Raw genomic sequence first — 19,810 nt, 5'->3', positions numbered from 1 at the left:
TATCATATCTCATCTCTGTTAATGTCTATCCGTCATAGCCCTTCAACAAATAAATTTGCTTTCGAAAATCATCTGTTACTTTGTCTCAGTGGTTAATCACTTAATTGTAGTTTCTTGCTTTCTTTCCCCTATTTCGGTCTTTCCTTCTTATTACCTAATATGTTTGAGGAAAATCAACCCCGCTGCTAACGGTTGAGTTAGTAATATCACTGGTTCTTTTTGGTTATTTAACTTAGCTTGAATTGGTTGTTTATTGAAGACAACTTCGATAAATAGATAACGCTGTCAAAAAGAATTCTATTAGGTGTTAGGTGAATGTTACGAGCTTATTATTACTTTGGCTATTAATTAGCTATAAAATTTTGGTAATATTTAAAAGAGAAAGTATGAAGAGATAATAATATTAATGTATAATGTGTACAATAAAAATAAAAAAGAAATTAAAATAATATGATAATTAATTTAATTAATTTTTAATAATTATCCATTTTAAATTCAAATATTAGGGTCATTTTTTTTAACATTAACCCTAATTCTAATTCTCTTTCATCGCCGTTCTTCTTCTTCTTTTCTCTCAGTGCCGACGTCCCCTCTTCCTCCCTCGCGTTGCCACCCTCCACCGCACCAAGCCCCCCCCCGCGTCGCCCTCCTCAATCGCGCCTCAACGAGCGCGTCCTCCCTCGTGTCGTCCTCCACCATGCTGCCGCGACACCGGCCATCGTTAGCGCGGCCGTTGAACCTCGCCACCCCACGCTTCCCAACGGCCTCCTCCCTGCTCGGCACCGGGCTTGTTGTGATCCTGCTCTCTTGACTGACGCCTACCAACACGATAATCTCCTCTTTGCAGTGATGTTTCAATTTTTATGTTCTTCGTGTCATTAATTTTTCAGATTTAAATAAAAGCGTGTTGGATATTTCGTGTTTTTTTTTTTTATGTTTTGGAGTTTCTTTTTCATGAGATTTGATGTTTAATTTACTCCTGTTGAATTTTTTTTCATGGATGAGACTTAGAGAAACTATTATTTTATGGCTTTCAAAAGACCAAAGCTTTTGGGATGATATTAAAAAAGAGCCAAGGTCTTTGATCCTCTTGGTCTCCAACAAGTATCGAATCAGGATTGTTTGCTTATTTTGTGGATGAATATTCATTGATGAAGTGATTAACTAATCATTAAAAATACCTATTAAAAATACCTATTGCAAACTAATCATGTGTAGAGTAATATGAATTGTTCATTGAGCGAATGAAATAGATAGTATATGCATCACATTTGTCAAGAGTTGTCTGGTAGAATAATATGGTTAGTAACTGAAAGTAATAACCTTAGATAAACCAATTGGAAACTATTTATAGTTAATGCTTAATGTCTTTATTTAAGTTGCATTTCGTAGCAAACTTTTACATAATACATAAAAGAAGATTGTGTTAGTAAGTAGTCAACAGATAGGATTTGGATTCTCTAAAGGTTTGAATTTCACTTTAGAGGGTAAATTATAATCTATCACCATTTATTTTAGAGGTGGGACCAAGAGAAAATATGAGAGAGAAAATATTTAATAGTGAGAGATCTCAATTTGTCCTCTAAAGTGAAAATCTAAAATTTAGAGGATCTAAATTCCAACAGATAACACAAAACTTTGTCTAAATAAATATACGTTAGATGTGTGGTTGAATTTCCATTTATTCTCTAACAATTTGGAAGTGATATTGGACATTTTTATACTGCAGATATGGAGATCAGGCTGCTGAGGTGACAAAAGAAGGGTTTGGTGCTGCTGGTCATACTTTGAGTGATGCTTGGACTGCTGTTAAGATTAGAAAGACTCTTAACTCTAAGAGTGCTCTTAAATGTACTTTCCTGTCTGAAACTGGTGTTAAAGCTGCAGCTGAGGAATTCAAAGCCAAAAGTTTCAAGTAATTATGCAAAAATTAGTTCAATTTAATTTTATGTAAAGCTTATATCAACTTTCCATTACCAACTTTTTCTCCTAGAGAACATGAAAAATTGAGAACATAAACATATCATTTGTTGTTTTTAGTGTATTTATGTACCTGTATAAAGTGTGACTATTGTATTTATTTCTCTTGTGGCATGAAAACAAAATCAGTCCTAATTAGTTTGTATTTTCATTGTCACTTAAGATAGTTACACATCATTTTTTCATGTTATTTTTCCGTGTTTGGATCTACTCAAATTAATATAGATATGAGATTTATTATCACCTAATTAGATTGCTTTTTCTAGTGTGATATTTTTGCACTTTGATCTTTAACTTTATTATTAATTATCTTTGGCTACCCTTTTTCACCTAATCTTATTTATTCGACATTTTATGATGTGATATTTTATACTTTGATATTGATGTGATTCATACTAAATACTCATTTGATTCTGACCGGCTCCTTCTTTCTATGTCGGTTGAAATAATGACATAAATAAATGTGACATTTAGGTTTGTAATACAAATACTAAATTGTATTTTTCTTTAAGTCATTTAAACTAAATCGGATGTTCATTTACTATAACTGCAGATGGTTTTTTCTATTCTAAAGTATATGGTTATTTTGGGTATACTATTTATAATACAATTTATTATCCTGCTGTGTTGATGTAAACAGAAAAATTAAAAAAAAAATTAAAATAGTCCAGATGTTCATTTTACTAGGTAGGCGGATGGTTAGTTTCATTTTAATTTGGATGTTTATTTGATTTTGATTGAATTTAACATAATTTTGCATGATTAGAAGACTTTGTTTAAAAATATTGTGAGTATGGTGCGCCTATTATAAACTGAAATTTTACTAACACGTTTAACCTGTTTAAGTTAGTTATTTTCTTAAAATATAAATTAATAAATTATAAAATATATGTCACTATTAAATTAAGTGTCTAATAAATAAAAAAATTAATTGGTGTGTTTAGAATTTGTGGTCAATCCAAAATAGGGCGGGTGTTCATTTTACTAGTTAGACAGATGATTATTTTCATTCTAATTTGGATATTTATTTGATTTGAAATGAATTTAACAATAGAATCATCGAAGTCGAAAAAAGAATGAAGCATCCATACATTTGGGTCTGGACTTTGAGGGTGAAATGTGAAAAAATCTAGAACTTATTCTTCTCATGTTAATTTTGGAATTTTTAATTTTTTTTGTCCCCAGAGTAAAATATTTTCTCCACTCAGGAATAGCATATATAAGTGCACTATATATTATGAAAAGTCAGTAGTATAAATTGTAACAAATGAAAAATGATCCAGTGGAATGCATGCAGAATCAGAGGAACCAAATTTGAAATAATTTGAGAAGCCAAACTTTTGTGACCCAAAAGTTGATAAAATGTTTGAAACCTTAGAAGTATCACTAGAAGCAGAGTTCCCAAAATTAATATTATAGAAAGACAACTTATTGAAGAATCCAACAAAAAGTCCCACAATATGTGGGTATATAGTAGTGGATGTCAGTATTATTTAGGTACGTAATACACTTGTGACACAATAAATCAGTTCCAGGAGATTCATAATGCATTGCAAAACATACATCACTAGATTAAGCTGCATCAGAATGTTGATCAAATTCATTACTTGGTCCAGAAACAGACTCTTCTCCAACTGAACTAATAGGAGAAGATAAATTCCCAGAGAAAAAAATCAAAAGGCTGTCTTTTTCATCTTTCTTTTTACAAATAGGGACCATTAAAGATCTTATACCAAGAAATAACTACTGAAATTTTGTGGAATCATACCTGCAAATTAAAAAAACCCAACTTAAATTAACAAACATATAGATATAGGTTGTCTCTAGATCAACTACAATTAGTTTCAATCAATAATTTAAGCTAAAAAAATATAACCACTTACAAGACAAGAAAATTCCTTTACATGTTCATTTCACACATTTTCACATAACTGAAAGTAACTACGGGGTGAAATGCTCAGTAAACCAATGGTTATTCACAAATCCATAAACTAAAACAAGCAAAAGATCAATCACTCAATTAAAACAAACATTAATTTATTGAATGAATGAAACTCAATCATTCGTATACATTGTAATATGATCATCCATCTTATTTTGAATAACCATTCACTAGGTCAAATAATATAAGAAATCTATTTAAATCAGTCAAATATTTCAAACTCTAATCATAGTGTACAAAAGCAGAACAATCAAGTAACTCAACCAAATCCATTGCATGAACATCTAGTTATCAGCTAAACCCTCAGTCGTCAAGTATAAAAAATTTCAATAATCAATCTAAACAATTTAAAAACCAATCAGTAATCTATGCTCAACTAAATATGTTCTCAAGTGTTCAATAAACTTACAATCCAAATACTAGCATGAAAACCAATCATCCAAATACTTAATAAAATAACCATCCACATTATGGTACTAACTAAATTGATATTTAAAATTCTAAAGGCTACAATACAAAAAGGAAGGAAACCAGCCACATCTACAATATTTTGACATAAGTCCAATATTTAAAAATCCAACCCTTGTGTACACAAGCATAGCAACCAAGTAACTCAGCCAAATCCACACTACAAGAAAATTATGTTTTAGTGACAAACTTTTAGTGACAATAACATAATGGCCACTAATTTCTTTATTTAAGTTATATTTTTGCGGCAATTATATATTTGTCATTATTACTGTATATTTTAGTGGCCATTATTACTATTGTCAGGAAATTATTATATGTTTTTACTTTTAATTTTAATTTTTTTAAATTATTATGGTGGCTATTGTCATTATTGCCACTAAACTCTTATTCACATATTTTTTTATCTCATCCGTAAATCAAATTGAAACACTGTAAGAGAAAGAAATGAAAATTTTACTTTCACACAACGCGTTGCCTTCCTCTTTCACCTGCGAGCTTCCCCAAACCCTCTCCATCCTTTGTTTCTCTTCACTTTCTCACTCTCTCTTTTCTTCATCAATGAAAGATTGATTTCGCTACTTGCCTGGGCTAACTCCCGCAACCATTGCCATCGCCGACCACCTTCACCACCATGGTAACCATTGCCGATAGCCGCCGTCCATCATCCTACTCCTTGGACTTCGTTTCCATCCAATCCGCCTCAGATCCGCATCTATGTCATTGTTTGTTCATCTCAGATCTATGTCGCCAAGGTCTTCCAGCCACCGTTGCTGCTTTTGTCGCAACACCACATCTCCGCCGCTTGCACCACCGCCGTTCTTGCACGTAGACGCACAAGGTCTTCTCTTGATGTGAAATTCTGCATAAATTTGATAATATCTAATAGCTAGGTTTAGCTGAACTTGATTTCATTACAATTTTGAACTCTGAATTTTGAAATTAGGAATTGTTACACCGAATTGAATATTATCTCTTAATCTTAATTTGCAGGTTTTGAAAGATAGGAAGCTCAAGCATCAGCTATCTATCAGAAAATAGTTATATGGCAATGCTACGAAAGCTGCTGCCAAGGCGGAAAAGTGAACTGTTTTCCATGTATCTTTTATGTTCAACAATTGAACTAAATTTATCCTTTTGTTTAATGATCTCTATGTGACATGCTATAGAAAGAATTCAATTTTAGTTGTGCATTATATTCTTATTCGAAATTGACTAAATTCAAGATTAAGTATCAAACTTAACTAAATCTAAATTTGATGTGTGAAGAACTTTGAGAATTAAAAGAAATCTTGTGCTCTGGTCTCTTTCTAATTTTTCCAACATTAAGAACCCTAATCTGATGATGGACGACAACATTCACTTCTCTGCTTTCTTCAATTATGACAATCCACTGCATAAGGTCCTTCCCGCCATAGCAGAGCAACCAATAAATTTGCAGCATCCCTTGTCTTAAATTGCATCTATGAGCCTATGGCGATTTCATTTGATGGCCAAAATCTTTGCAGCCTAGAGTCAATTGCAAGACAAAATTTTCATCATTCTATTGTATTATGGTGTACATAGGGAGGTATGGGAGTGTTCATTACTTTATTTGATAATAGTCACAAAAGTGTGAAGTTGTAGGTTTCTATTTCCTGTGAATGCTAAGTAATGTAAATAGGTTTCATGGTTTGGATTATAGGAATTATCAAAGTAAAATGTTGTTGTTTTGGGCATAAAAAATACCCTTATTCAAGAAGTGAGACTCAAAGAAGAAGAACCCTTATAAAATGCAATGCAATTTCATCTTCCTGTTTCATAAAATATTTAGAAAGTATTAGCTTTGTATTAGAAGAAACTTCCATTTTGTTGCAATTGATAGCTCTGAAATATATTTCAGGTATTCTCACTGATATTGCTGAAGCAAAATACAACTACTGGTCTACCTTTGCGGCTAATCCTTTTGAAGTTGTATTAGTTGCAGGAAAGAAAGCAAAACTACCAGGAGGAGGTGGTGACATTACTTAGGATTTTTATTCTAACTTTTTTTATTTGCCTTATTCAATTAGTTGTAGTGATTGACTACTCTCAATTGTTTCTTTTTTTTTCTGCTACACATGGGTCGCAGTGTAGATGAGGAAGAAAATAAATGTGACTTGAAGGACCTTACCGGGGAGGGAAATATTGAGAGCATGCTTTTTTTCAAGCAAGGGTTACGGGAATTAGCTTCACTAAAGGTGTCTTTTATATCTTTAGTTTAAAACTGTCCAAGCATGCCCTTCTTTGAGTTTAGTTTAATGGTTTTATTTTTGTGAGTTATCCATTCTTTGAAGGATATATATACTATCCCAAAACCCATTATATCATGTTTGTGGATGAAGGGTTTCTGAATGAATGTAATCCTTTATTGATCTTCATATAAGTTAATGTTGTAGATGGTCTTACACCCTTAACATTTTTCTTGCAAGAGATGTCATATAATAACTATTTGGATGCTGATGCTGCTTGGAACTGTGTGTGTGAGTTTAGGGATCCCACATGTGTAGTAGTGAAGCATACTAATCCTTCTGGGGTAGCATCACGTAATAATATTCTTGAAGCTTACAGACTAGCTGTTCTTTACCTTTCTTTTCTTTTCTTTTTAGCTGAATATGCAGAACTAATGTCATATGAGTGCATCTTAAGCAATATACTAACTGCCAAAATATTTGCAGGCATCCCCAGTATTCATCTTTGCAAACCAAGCCGAACTTGACATGCTCGAAACTACTCTTGTCGCCCTTCAAGACATTATGCTCAACAAAGTTCTTGATGAATCTGGCAAGAAGATTCTTTGCTCTGAGTTCTCCAAGATTATGCAACAGGTAATTAACAAATAAACCTTACTTTAAGAAATATCTATAAGCATAACGGGTTGGCCAAATTGATTTGTTTGATCCATGTAGTTGACCTCATTTGTTAATGGTAGACAACAACTTATGACCTCGGTTGTTACCTGTACATGATTTGCATCTTTTTTATTCTCTTTGACATTCTAGTTTTGATCTGAGTTGATATCTTATGCAATATGCAGAGTTCAGAATTTTATTTTTCATTTTTTATTTTAACTTTAACCAATCATTTATTCTGAAGCTATGTTCATCGAGTGGGTCATATAGCAAGAGCTGGCCGAGAAGGATGTGCCATCACATTTGTGACTGATAATGACTGGTCACTTCTAAAAGCAATTGTGAGTTTCTTTCCCATGATTGTTAATTTTTTACTTCTCCTTTTTTTAGCTTAGTTTCATAATTTCTTCCTGTCTTTCTTTTAAGATAGTATAGTTAAACAAGCTGATGCATGATCTTAATACTAGTTATTTAGATGTTCCTAGTTGAATACCTTACTGATTCTTTGCTTAGACAGAATTGAAGTAGAAACTAAGAGTAAAAATAAAGTCAGTGATTTTTATTATCCTTTTTATAGTCTTTCTATTAAAGCTGGTTTTCAATTGATTAGGAAGAGAGCTGGTTCAAAGCTGAAGAGCCGAATTATAGCAGAGCAATTCATACATAAATGGTCTCATGTAATTGAGTAATTGGAGCATCAAATTGCAGAAGTACATGAAGAAGAGAGGTTTTTGATTGTTAATGGTTCTCTTATTTTAACTACTATACTGTATTTTTACATCTCAAATTCTCAATTTTTCTTTTTTTGGGGTTCAGGGAAGAAAGAGCCCTAAGAAAATCTGAAATAGGGGCCACAAAGGTATAGATCAGCGATTCATTGTTTTATTTGCTTGGAGTTCTGGGATGCCTTGGATTACAATTTTGTGTGTTCACTTCACATTATTGTTTAAGAAATAGTACTTCCTAGTAGTAGTATTATATTATGTGGCTTTGAACCTTCCATTCACTCTCTGCATTTTCTCATTCATAAGATTTTCCATTTAAATATAATCATGCTCTTATGAAATGGATAGGATGAAAACATGATTACTCATAAGGAAGAGATCTTTTCCCGCTCCAAAAGAACCTGGTTTGTAACAGAGACAGAAAAAAAGGTTGCTACAAAAGCAGCAAAGGTAAAATTTCTTGTTTCATAGTTGTGATATTTCTCAAATTTGATATATATTATTGTACCTATTAGGATATATATTCAAACTTGTTTCCATGCATTATTCAGTAATTGAATGATGGATTTTTAACCAATGCAGAAAAATTTTCCGAGAAAACGTAGAAAATTGGAAGCGGCTAGAGAGATGTTAGAAGATGAAGGAGATGATGACAGACCTGAAGTATGCACTTCCTGTTTGCATTTAAGGTTGTAGTTTTTGTCATGCACCAGGAGAGATGTCATATCACGAGCCTTGGCTAAATTTGTATCAATAAACAGGTTCGTACCTGATAAACCACTATTTTAAGGTTTATTTTGTATTGAATTAAGTTGATTTTGTCAATTATTCTCACACTTATCCATATAAATTGCATGTTTTTAAGTTTCCTTACTGATTTTGTGCTATGATTGAAAACATGCTTCTTTGGCCTTAAAATTGCTAATTTGTAATCTTCTCTTATTACCATTCGATGCCTTGATATGTATTTTAAGTGTTTTCAGGTTTTATGGGGCAGGAATGACTTAGAGGATGGAAAGGAAGCATGCCAAAGTGGAAGGAACACAAGAAATTGAAGATTTAAGAAGCTGGAGGTGACGCGCGCACATGGCTGACGCGTACGTGTGATCAAGCCATTTTCCAAGCGACGCATACGCATGACTAACGCGTACGTGTGACCTTATGCATAGTTCAACGACGCATACACGTGGCTGACACGTACGCGTGACAAGCGTCACGTGCCTTAGTTACGAGAAAACGCTAGGGGCGATTTTTGGGCTGCTTTTGACCTAGTTTCAGACCCGAAAACTTAGACAAGAGGCTGCAGAATGGAGTTGGAAGGGGGAGACCACCAATCATCACTATTCATTCATACACACTTGAGGTTTTAGATGTAGAATTCTAGAGAGAGGCTCTCTCCTCTCTCTAGGTTTAGGATTTCTTCTTTCAATTAATTCTTAGATTTAAGTTTCGGTCTTATTTTAATTTAGCTTTCTCTTACTTTTATTTGCTCTAACACTTTAGTTATCTACTTCTCTTATTGATTCCTTTATTTTGTCCATTTAGTTTATGAACTCTTGTGTTACTTTTAGTTCCCTTTTTAATGCAATTTTATGTTTCATATTTATGGCTTCTTTCTTTAATAGTTGGTTATTGATTTCTTGCAATTGTTAGTCTTAGGTTTTATTATTCCTTGTTAATTTTCTATGTTTTCATTTTGTGCCTTCCAAGTATTTGATAAAATGCTTGGTTGGATTTTGAATTATATTTTTGTGTTCTTAGCTTGGGTTGATGATTTGGAGACTCTTGAGTTATCAAGACCCTTTTGTTAATTGGTAATTGAAGGTTTCCGGTTAGCTTAAACTTCACTAAATCTAGTCTCTCACTAAGAGTTGACAGGGACTTGTGAACTCAAGTTGATTGCACACACTTGACTTTCCTTCATTGGTTAGTGGTTAACTAAGTGAAGGCAATTTACATTTACCATCACAATTGACAATGATAATGAGGATAGGACTTCTAATTTTCTTTCCTTGCTAAGGGCTCTCTCAGTTATTAGTTTATTTTCTTGCCATTTTACTTTCTTGTTTCTTATTACAAAAGCCAAAAATATACTTTTCCATAGCCAATAATAAACATACTTCCCTGCAATTCCTTGAGAGACGACCCGAGATTTAAATAGTTTGGTTAATTTTATTGGGTTTACTTAAGTGACAAACAACCTAAACGTTGATTGAGGTTTAATTGTCGGTTTAGAAATATACTTGCAACGCGATATTTTTGTGAAAATCTTTACCGATATTTTTTCTCCTATCAGTACCAGTTTTTGCTATGAAAATTCTTAGCTACCATCCAACTGTGTATATAAGTAAATCTTGTTCCCATTATGACTTGACAGATTTGTTCTCTGCACCTATGCCCAAGATGATGTTAGTGCTGGATCCTGGTTAATTAAAAATTGAAAACTTTGCTTCATTCTCTCTGTTGTATTATTGTATTGCATCTATGCTAGACTCTATTTGTTTACTTTTGATCATTAACCATGTGCTAATCATTGATGTAACATAGAATTGTAGTATTTGTGTTGTTTAAATTTGTATTATGCTTTATTACTTTTCAAGAGAACTTTGTGTATAAATATTTAATTGAATTTAATGAAATATTTCATTTTATAATAATTAATTTTAGTATATTTATATTATGTACAATAATAATTGTTGGTAAAAATAATTTAAAATTTTAGAAAAATGATAGGTTGTTATTTCTAAAAGTGAGTATAATTAAAAAAATCTTAAGATTTTAGTGGCAATAGTAATAGCAACTAAAAGTAAATAATATTACAATTTTAGAATCATTTTTAGTGGCCATATAAATTGCCGATAAAATGAGTTTTGGCGGCAATAGTAATGGCCACTAAAAGTGAATAATATTGCAATCCTAGAATTCCTTTTGGTGGCCATATAAATTGCTAAAAAAATGGCCGCTAAAAATTATATACTTTTTGCGGCCATTAAAAAGTCTTTACCGGCAAATGTTATAATTGCCACTAAAACCTTTTAGCGACAAAGCATAAGACGCTAATATTTAATTGCTGGTAAATGTATTAGTGGCTATTTTTATTGCCGCTAAAAACAAAATAAATGGCCACTAAAAGTGATATTTTTGTAGTGCCATTGCATGAACATCTAGTTATCAACTAAAGCCCTAGTCATCAAGTATAAAATTTTCAATAACCAATCTAAACAATTTAATAAAACAATCAATAATTTGTGCGCAACTAAATATGTGCTCAAGTGTTCAACAAACTCACAATCCATAGAGCATATGATGTAAACAAATCAATTATTTAGCACAAAGAAAAAAAAAACAGGAATTGCTAGAATAAAAACCAACCATCCGGATATGTAATAAAGTAATCTTCCATGTTGAATCAAATAAAGATTGACTACGGTCACCTAAATTAAGTGACTTCGCATTCAAAAGTCCATACCACATACCAAAATTACTGTACTAACTAAGCCAAAATTTGACAAAATTTTGAATGCTGAAATAGAAAAACCAAGCAAACCAACAACAACAACAATCTGTTTAACAAAGTCCAATTTTTCACAATCCAACATTTAGTGTACAGAAGCAGAACAATCAAGTAACACATCAAAATTCATTGAATAAACATCTAGTTATCAACTAAACCCTTAGTCACCACCTAACCTTTTAATGCACCAATGAGGGTGGATAGCCCTGCCGATAGGGGGATTTTGGGAGTGACGGCAATGCAACTAGGAAGCTGTGCGGCCACGTAGATGTGCGTTGAAGAGGACAGTGACACCATTGGGTGCGGGGGCTTCTGGCCGAACTGGGAACGCACGAATAAGGCTGGCCGCGCAGTTGCTGAGAGGTCGACGCCGGATGGGGATGGGTGCCGTAGCATCTACTGGTCCGAGGCATTAATCGACGAGGAATATGACTGATGAAGAGAGATACTACGGTGGTTGAAACGACCTGAGGGTGGCTTCTGGCGCAGTAGAGAGAGACAACCCTTGCAAAACAGACGCATGGTGGGATGACCTACCTTCCGCGTTGATGGCTACCGGCGAGAGAGAGAGAGAGAGAGAGAGAGAGAGAGAGAGAGAGAGAGAGAGAGAGAGAGAGAGAGAGAGAGAGAGAGAGAGAGAGAGAGAGAGAGAGAGAGAGAGAGAGAGAGAGAGAGAGAGAGAGAGACGCACGATGGGGATGAATGGGGTCCTTTCCAACTTTGTCTGCCGATGAGCGAAGGACAGACGCACGGGGGAAGGACTACGGGGGCCGACGATGGTTGACGGTGGCAGAGCTTCTACTGCCGGTGAATGGAATGATTACTGAGGGTGACAGTGGCGATTTTGGGGGAAAGAGGGTCCTTGGGTGAATGGTGCCGATAAATTAGGGTTAGGGATGTTTACTTTGGGAATTTTTTTTACTTTTTTTTAATTTCTTGTATTGGGCCAAAATTATAGTCCATTATACACATTGTTAAGATTTTTTATTGTCTCCCTAGCAAAATTCATTTAAAAATTATAATTTAGCTATATTGAGTATATTTTAAGAGTACAATAATAAATATTTTTAAAATTTTTATATATTTAATATATTAAAAATATAAAAAAAATTAAATAACTATTTTTGGTAAAATATTTTTTATAATTATTCTTGTATGATAATAATTTTGAGATGTATTTCATATTAAAAGTAATTGAGTTTGTTTCTTCTTCTCCAAATTAAAGGAGGTATAACTTTGGCAAAGAAGAACATGAAAAATAGATACCTACAAAATAAACTTTAACGTTCAAGTCCAATATAAAAGAAGAAATAAACAAAAAAACAATTATTGAAGTTGAATGAAAAATAATAGAAAACAAAAGAAATAGATTGAAATTGAATACAAAGAAAATCACTCTATTTTTTATTCATTTTTTGATGCAATAAGAAAGTGACTCATTCAACCAACTTGTCCACACCATAATTCGAAAATTAAATCGAATAGAATCAACTTAACCTTCTACACAATTTTCTGGTACAACAAGAGAGATTCATCTAATAACCTTTCTTATCCATACCATAATTTAATCACAAAATTAAAAAGTGTTTTGGCATTCTTCTAATCTATTTATATGATGGATATAAAAGTTTGGGAGGTATTTATTATAATCTATTATTAAATTAAAATAAAAAAAATTCTAAGCTTACTAATATAAAATCCAATCTAATAATTAAATAAACAAAATTAAAATACACAAAATTAAATTGAACATTTTAATATTTAAAAAATAAATTAATAATTACTAAATAATACTTGAACTCTTCCTATCATGAATATTTGAAACACGTATCATTTTTCTCTTATTCAAAAAATATTCGTATTTAAATCTTGTAGTTGAAAAATAATATATAAACAGAATAAATATATTTATTTTTTTTTATTATTTTAAATTAAAAAAATACCAAGACTTACACGACAAGAAAATTAACATCTTGACATGTAGACACTTTTTTTTTTGTTCAATTTGAAAAGCAAAAATTGAAAGATGTAAATAAAGAACACAAGAATAGAAGAATACAACGCAAGAACAATGAAGATGTAGTAATTCTTTTTTATGGGGGCATAAGAAAGAAAGGACAATAAGGACATAAAAAAAGATGTGAGGGACACTGAAATTTTTTTTTAGGACGTAAGAATAAATATAGATTAAAAAATTAATTTAATACCTGAAGTTTGATACTAAATAATATGAAAAAAGGGATAAACAAAAAGATAAGTATTGAAATTAAATGAAAAATATAAATTGAAATTGGAATAGAAAATAAAATGGATAGATTGAAATTGAATTGAGAGAATTACTCAATCTCATTTGTCCATACTATAATTTTATCACGAAATCAAAAAATGTTTTAACATTCTTCTAATCTCTCCTTATTATTGCTATATATAATAGTTTAAAAGTATTTATAATCTCTTATTAAGTTAAAATAAAAAAAATTTTAAACTCACGGACATAAAATATAATCTAATAATTAAATAAATAAATAAAAATATATGAACTTAAATGAAATATTTTAATATTTAAAAATATAAATTAATAATTACTAAATAATATTTAAATTCTTTATATTATAAAAATTTAAAATATATTTTAAAATTAATAAATATTTAAAAGATATATAATAATTCTATAAATATAGAATATTAGTTATATGTCTATTATTAAGATTAGAAGATATTTTTTATAGATAAACAATTAATAAATAACATTGATATAATCATTTGATTATTAAATCGGTAACAAAGCTCATTGAATTCGTCTGTTATAAATTTAAGATAAAGACAAATAAAATCTGCTTATAACTCTTCATATACAACAAAAATATAAGGTAGCGGATCAATAATATTTTTAAAATATATTCTTAGAATATATATTAAAAAGACTATTATTATTATTATTATTATTATTATTATTATTATTATTATTATTCCCAAACACTTGAACTTGTTGAAACGATGATGCTAAGTAATGTTACTCCCACCAATACCAAGTAACTATCAAATCAGTAGTTACTTATTTGTATATATTATTTATAACAATTTATTTTATTGAAATAATTAAAATAATTATTTTTTTACTCTGATTTTTAAATTAGCTGATCTCTTCTCCTTAGGAAATTAAATATGCGTGCAATGCTTATATTTATGGGTTACTAATACGCAACATGTTGAATAAAATGACCCAGTGCTCACGTTTCTGATTAATTAGTCAAATCGTCGTGTCAATTTGATAAAAGTTAAAATCAAGTCTGTATCCATCATTCTTCTTCGAAATTCCAAGTGGATTATTTGTTGAAATTTAACGAAACATGTCCATACTATAATTCTACAGGATGGGTTAATTTTAATTTTGGTTGAAGTTGATGTTAGGAACGCGTTGTTTTGACTCGAACTGGCGTGATGACCGGTTCAGTTGCACAGGATGAATGTATTTTCAAAATTTTTAAATAAAAAATATTAGAATATAATCAAAATATTTTAAATAAAATGATATATCATATTAGATAACAAAAAAATTTATTATTATATTAAAATAAAATTATAAAATATAACAGTTATTTAGTATGTTAATTAATATTGTAATATAAAATTTAAGACATATTGAAGAGAGAGAGAGAAAAATGAAAGAACGAGAGAGAGAGAAAGAGAGAGAGAATGTGAGAGTGACGGGGATCGGAGAAACATTGAGTGGGGTAGATTTAGGAATATACAGACAAAGGATCCTAAGATTTGGAATCGAGAAGAGTATCAACGTCTGGAAAACGATTCTTTTTCTGTTTTTGTCACCAACTTACCGCAGGACATTTTGAAGAAGGAATTGTTTCACCTGTTCCATTGGACGGGACGAATCAATGACGTCTATCTAGGCCGGAAGCTAAAAAATGGGAAAGTTTATTTGTTTGCGTTTGTTCGCTATACGACGAGAGGGGGTGCGATGAAGGCCATAGCAGAAATGCATCATACGAGTATAAGGGGGAAGACGATCTCTGTAGCTGAGGCTAAGTATAGAAGGCCTATAGAGGGAAAGAATACCAGAATACGTCGGGGAGACACCGTAAAAGCGGCTGTAGAGAGCAGGCAACCTTAGAAAGGCAAAAGCCCTGCAAAACTGGAGGAAACAAAGAAGATCACAACTACTAGGGACCCGAATGGGAATGGTTGGACGAAGAGGGTTGAAGTTCCAATAGCAAAAGAGAATTTTAACTGGCTGCTACGAAGTTTAGTGGGACGACGACGGCCATTGATTTCAAAGCGCTACAAAGAGCGATTAGCAAGAACTTTTCCCAGGTAGTAGAAGTCAGAGAACTTGGAGCATACAAAGCATTACTAGTTTTTGATACTGTGAAGAATGCGGAGGAAGAATAGTTTCCTACAATTCTTTCATAGTGTATGGAGATGGGAAGAATCAGAACGTAGTGAGACAAGAAGATTATGGTTAGAATGTTATGGAGTGCCTTTACATGTCTGGTCAGCAGAGACATTCAACGCAATAGGTGGTCTTTGGGGGGAAGTAGTCAAGTGTGATGATTTGACGAAATCTGCCTTATCTTTCAGTGCTGGTCGATTGCTAATTAATACCTGTGTATTTGATGTAATTCAGGAATGGGTGCATATCTCTGTAGGCACTAGTGGCTTTGATGTCTTCGTAAAAGAGGTAGGACGGGAGATATATGGAGAAACATGCTTCATGGAAAAGACAATCGCTAGTCCAACGGGTGAAAGCTCTAGTTCACAAGCTGGGGGAAGGGTAGCAATGGCGGCAGTATGGGATCCGGCAGCTGAGCTAATCTCAATGCGATCTAAGGCAGGGGAGGAAGACAAGGGTAGAATGGTAACACCAGATATTTTTTTTGAAAGAATGTAATAATGAACATTTAAATCGGAATCATATGCAACGAATAGCGGGATTCCTAAAATTTAAGGAAATTAATGGGGAGGCAGATCTTGAGGGATTGGGTGATTATAGAGAGATTGACTCAGAAAGAACCGTTACCGGAGATTGGATTGATAAGGAAAGTGGGTCCAAAGGAATTGAGAAAAGAAACCGTAAGGGGAGTGATAAGGGGAGGGTGGGCAAAAGCATGGAAGCCCACAAACAATGTCACAATGATTGCATCCTCCTGGGCCATGATTCGGTTGGGCCTATGCAACCTTCCCAAATTGTATCGCTATTGAACTATGGGTTTGCAAAACAAAAAGGGGCTGTGAATTGAGGCCAGCTCTTGAACTCTACAAGGCATCCGTTTCGAAGCAGGTAGGCACCAGTGACTGTGAGCCGGGTCAGGAACTCAATGCAAGGACCGGGCCAGGACAAGCCAGCTCATCCATGGAGAAGGAAGTACGCGGCGGGACGCTGGGAGCCACGCAGGTTCACATTCACGCAGCTGTTAAGGAATGTGCAACTTGCTCCATGGCGCAGCGAGGAGTCATGGCATGCGGACAATTATGCAATGAGATGGATGGAAGCCAACAAGCTTGGTCATGTAGCGTTGTTGAGGAGAGTGAGGTAGTGGCTAACAATGTGGAGGGGTGTAATCAAGGGCTGCATTTGGAGGGGTTAGTGGCAAAAAAAACGGGCCGGACAAACCAGGGGAGGGAAATGTTGCAACTGCACGAAGGGGAGAATCACAGAATTAATGTTGCAGGCGATGATGAGATTCTGAGATAGGACAACACCAAAAAAACATGGTACACATGAGGGAGTTTCCGAAACAGATGCAGAAGACAAAACCCAGAATGTCGATGAGCGGCGCACGCATGAAGGTCAGTTAACTGAAAATAAGGAAGCTTTAAAGTTAGCAGTGAAGTCTGGTGCGGTCTTATATGATGAAGAAGAAGACATCATGGCGATTCTACAAAGTCAAAATGAAGCAATTGCAGAAAAAAGAAAGATGGCAAAACAAAAGGAGAAAGCCAGGAGAAGCAGGCCTAAACATCAAAAAAGGTGTGTAAAAATTATTTTAAATGATTTATAGTTGCTGGAATGTTAGAGGTCTAAGAGGGGATGAGAAGTTGAGTAAGGTAAAAGAGTTAAAGAAAAAATATAGGTTGAACATGCTAGGATTGATTGAAACTAGGAAGGAGGTTGTAACTAAGTTTGATGTCGCACGATTGTAGGGTTGTGACACGGTGGGTTGGGATTTTGTAGAATCAGTAGGTGCCTCTGGCGATCTATTGCTAATGTGGGATGACTTGTTGTTTAAAAGATCGAGCTATTACAAAGGGGATGGTTAGCTATGCGTTGAAGGTTTGTTGACAAAAAATAGCTTGAACTGTGCATTCTGCCTAGTGTATGGAGCACATATACGGAGTGAGAAACTGGTGATGTGGGAGGAGTTAAGCTACATTGTGGGTCTGTGCCAAGTTTCGTTTTGCTTTATGGGAGACTTCAATGAGATATTAAGGTTGGAGGAAAGGAAAGGTGTTGTTAGTTTACCAGCATCGGCAGAAGACTTCAAGGAATGGGTGCAAGATTTACAACTGGTGGATTTACCGCTAACTGATCGAAAGTTCACATGGGTTCGAGGTCAATCTTGCAACCGTATTGACAGAATTCTCGTCAGTGTGGAGTGGCTAGAGGAATTTTCAGATACTATGTTGAAAGGGGGACCTAGAGGTCTATCAGATCATTGCCCGTTGATTTTGGAAGATACAAGACTTAGTGCGGGTCCAAGACCATTTCGAAGCCTGTATTCATGGTTTACACATGAAAGGTTTCTGAGGATGGTAAAGGATGAGTGGAGGTTTTTTGGGTGAGGGTGAGTTCACTAATAAACTGAAGGCCTTAACGGTACCGCTGAGGAGATGTCATAAGGATAAGTTTGGGGACATAGACAACAGGATAAAGAGGTTTGAGGAAGAGATTAGGAAGATTGATGACATGCTTAGTACTGGTAGTTATGACGGAACAGTGGAGGCTAGACGGAACGCTCTTGTGACTTGCTGTGCGAAATGGTATGCCAGAAAAGAGGTTCATTGGAAGTAGATGTCTAGATCTTAACATGCTAAAGATATGGACAAGAACACTAGATACTTCCATAACCTGATGTTAGCTAGAAGGTGGAACAATAGAATCGACTCTCTTGTAATTAATGGCAGATTGGTGAGAAACCAGTCCAGAATAAAGGTTGCAATTACAGAATTTTATAAAGATCTATATCGGCAGGGATCTGCTCCTATGATTGGGATTCGTGATGGGTTGGTAAAATGGATTACTAATGACGAGGCAGCAGTACTAGAGGTGTTGCCATCGCCTGAAGAAGTACGAGAGGTAGTGTGGGATTACGAGTCAAGTAAAGCACCAGGTAGTGATGGGTATAATATGAACTTCATCAAGAAATGTTGGGATGAGATTGGTCAGGAATTTATTGTAGCTGTGTTGGGCTAAGCGCCAAGCTACCAACAGATGCTAATGTAACATGGGTGGCACTAGCTCCAAAATTTGTGGGAGCAAAGGAGATCAAAGATCTAAGGCCGATTAGCATGGTTGGGTGTGTCTATAAGGTGATATCCAAAGTTCTGGTGAGAAGAATGCGTCTAGTGATGCCAGGTTCAGTGGGAGAGACTCAGTCTGCTTTTGTAAAAGGTCGCAAAATACATGATGGTGCGCTCATTGCTTGTGAGACGGTGCAATGGCTAAAGTTGCGTAAGAAGCAAGCTGCAATTATCAAATTGGACTTTTAGAAAGCGTACGATAGGGTGAGATGGAGCTTTATGGATATCGTGCTACAACAGATGGGCTTTGGTCCTAGATAGAGGGCATGGGTGAAGGAATGTGTGACTACAGCGTCTATGTCGGTATTGATCAATGGGTCACCGTCTAAGCCGTTCAAGATGGAGAGAGGTCTTAGACAAGGAGATCCTCTCTCTCCCTTTCTGTTCGTTCTTGTTGTTGATGTCCTACACATAATGGTGGGTGAGGCAGTCAGCAATAGACGCATTTCTCCACTGTTAGTGGGAAGAGACAACATAGAGTTGTCGCATCTCCAATTTGCAGATGACACAATTCTATTTTGCCCACAGGAAACGGAGACAATTGTGAACTATAAGAGACTTCTGTGTTGCTTTGAGTGGATGTCTGGGTTGAGTATAAACTTTGATAAGTCAAGCTTGATTTCGGTTAACTGCGAGCAGGAATGGGTAACGAATATGTGTGATTTGTTGGGTTGTGCAGAAGCTACTCTACCTGTTAGGTTTTTAGGAATTTTCCTTGGTGCAAACCCTCGCTTGGTGAAGACTTGGAAACCGATTATAGACAAGGTGGAAGATA

At 34.2% G+C, this 19,810-nt stretch overlaps 2 protein-coding genes across 18 annotated transcripts; both read left to right on the top strand.

The window, feature by feature from the left end:
- Window positions 1-4,775: 4,775 nt before the first annotated feature.
- Window positions 4,776-9,589, top strand: LOC112770971 (coiled-coil domain-containing protein SCD2). Of its 17 annotated transcripts, none has more exons than XR_011875855.1 (11): window positions 4,776-5,231; window positions 5,384-5,488; window positions 6,273-6,383; window positions 6,506-6,609; window positions 7,087-7,236; window positions 7,505-7,601; window positions 7,871-7,987; window positions 8,077-8,119; window positions 8,334-8,435; window positions 8,568-8,746; window positions 8,969-9,589. XR_011875855.1 is itself a non-coding variant. In XM_072223996.1 (11 exons), the coding sequence occupies exons 2-6, from the start codon at window positions 5,436-5,438 to the stop codon at window positions 7,571-7,573; spliced, it is 471 nt and encodes a 156-aa protein (XP_072080097.1). In that variant the 5' UTR covers window positions 4,822-5,231; window positions 5,384-5,435; the 3' UTR covers window positions 7,574-7,601; window positions 7,871-7,987; window positions 8,077-8,119; window positions 8,334-8,435; window positions 8,568-8,746; window positions 8,983-9,589. The 17 variants fall into 17 exon arrangements, 7 of the variants coding, with proteins under 7 accessions (XP_072080097.1, XP_072080093.1, XP_072080098.1 ...); XR_003186859.2 differs by having other exon boundaries at window positions 6,501-6,609; XR_011875856.1 differs by having other exon boundaries at window positions 5,384-5,960.
- A 7,795-nt stretch (window positions 9,590-17,384) lies between these two features.
- Window positions 17,385-19,224, top strand: LOC112769928 (uncharacterized). Its single transcript, XM_025814377.1, has 5 exons — window positions 17,385-17,485; window positions 17,808-18,230; window positions 18,274-18,511; window positions 18,707-18,855; window positions 18,915-19,224. Exons 1-5 carry the CDS (start codon window positions 17,385-17,387, stop codon window positions 19,222-19,224), a joined length of 1,221 nt encoding a protein of 406 aa, XP_025670162.1.
- The last annotated feature ends 586 nt before the right edge of the window (window positions 19,225-19,810 follow it).

The sequence above is a fragment of the Arachis hypogaea genome, chromosome 18, assembly GCF_003086295.3.
Source record: "Arachis hypogaea cultivar Tifrunner chromosome 18, arahy.Tifrunner.gnm2.J5K5, whole genome shotgun sequence".
In the NCBI taxonomy this organism is placed as follows: Eukaryota; Viridiplantae; Streptophyta; class Magnoliopsida; order Fabales; family Fabaceae; genus Arachis; species Arachis hypogaea.
Note: the sequence above shows the minus strand (reverse complement) of the source record. Positions and strands in the feature narration are given on the sequence as shown.

Coding starts and splice junctions, on each gene's coding strand:
- LOC112770971 (XM_072223997.1), top strand. CDS start 5,436: ATGGCAATGCTACGAAAGCTGCTGCCAAGGCGGAAAA. Junction 5,473..6,272: donor GCTGCTGCCAAGGCGGAAAA/GTGAACTGTTTT, acceptor AATATATTTCAG/GTATTCTCACTGATATTGCT. Junction 6,384..6,505: donor AGCAAAACTACCAGGAGGAG/GTGGTGACATTA, acceptor GTCGCAGTGTAG/ATGAGGAAGAAAATAAATGT.
- LOC112769928 (XM_025814377.1), top strand. CDS start 17,385: ATGGCGATTCTACAAAGTCAAAATGAAGCAATTGCAGAAAAAAGAAAG. Junction 18,512..18,706: donor AATGGTATGCCAGAAAAGAG/GTTCATTGGAAG, acceptor CTATATCGGCAG/GGATCTGCTCCTATGATTGG. Junction 18,856..18,914: donor AAAGCACCAGGTAGTGATGG/GTATAATATGAA, acceptor AATTTATTGTAG/CTGTGTTGGGCTAAGCGCCA.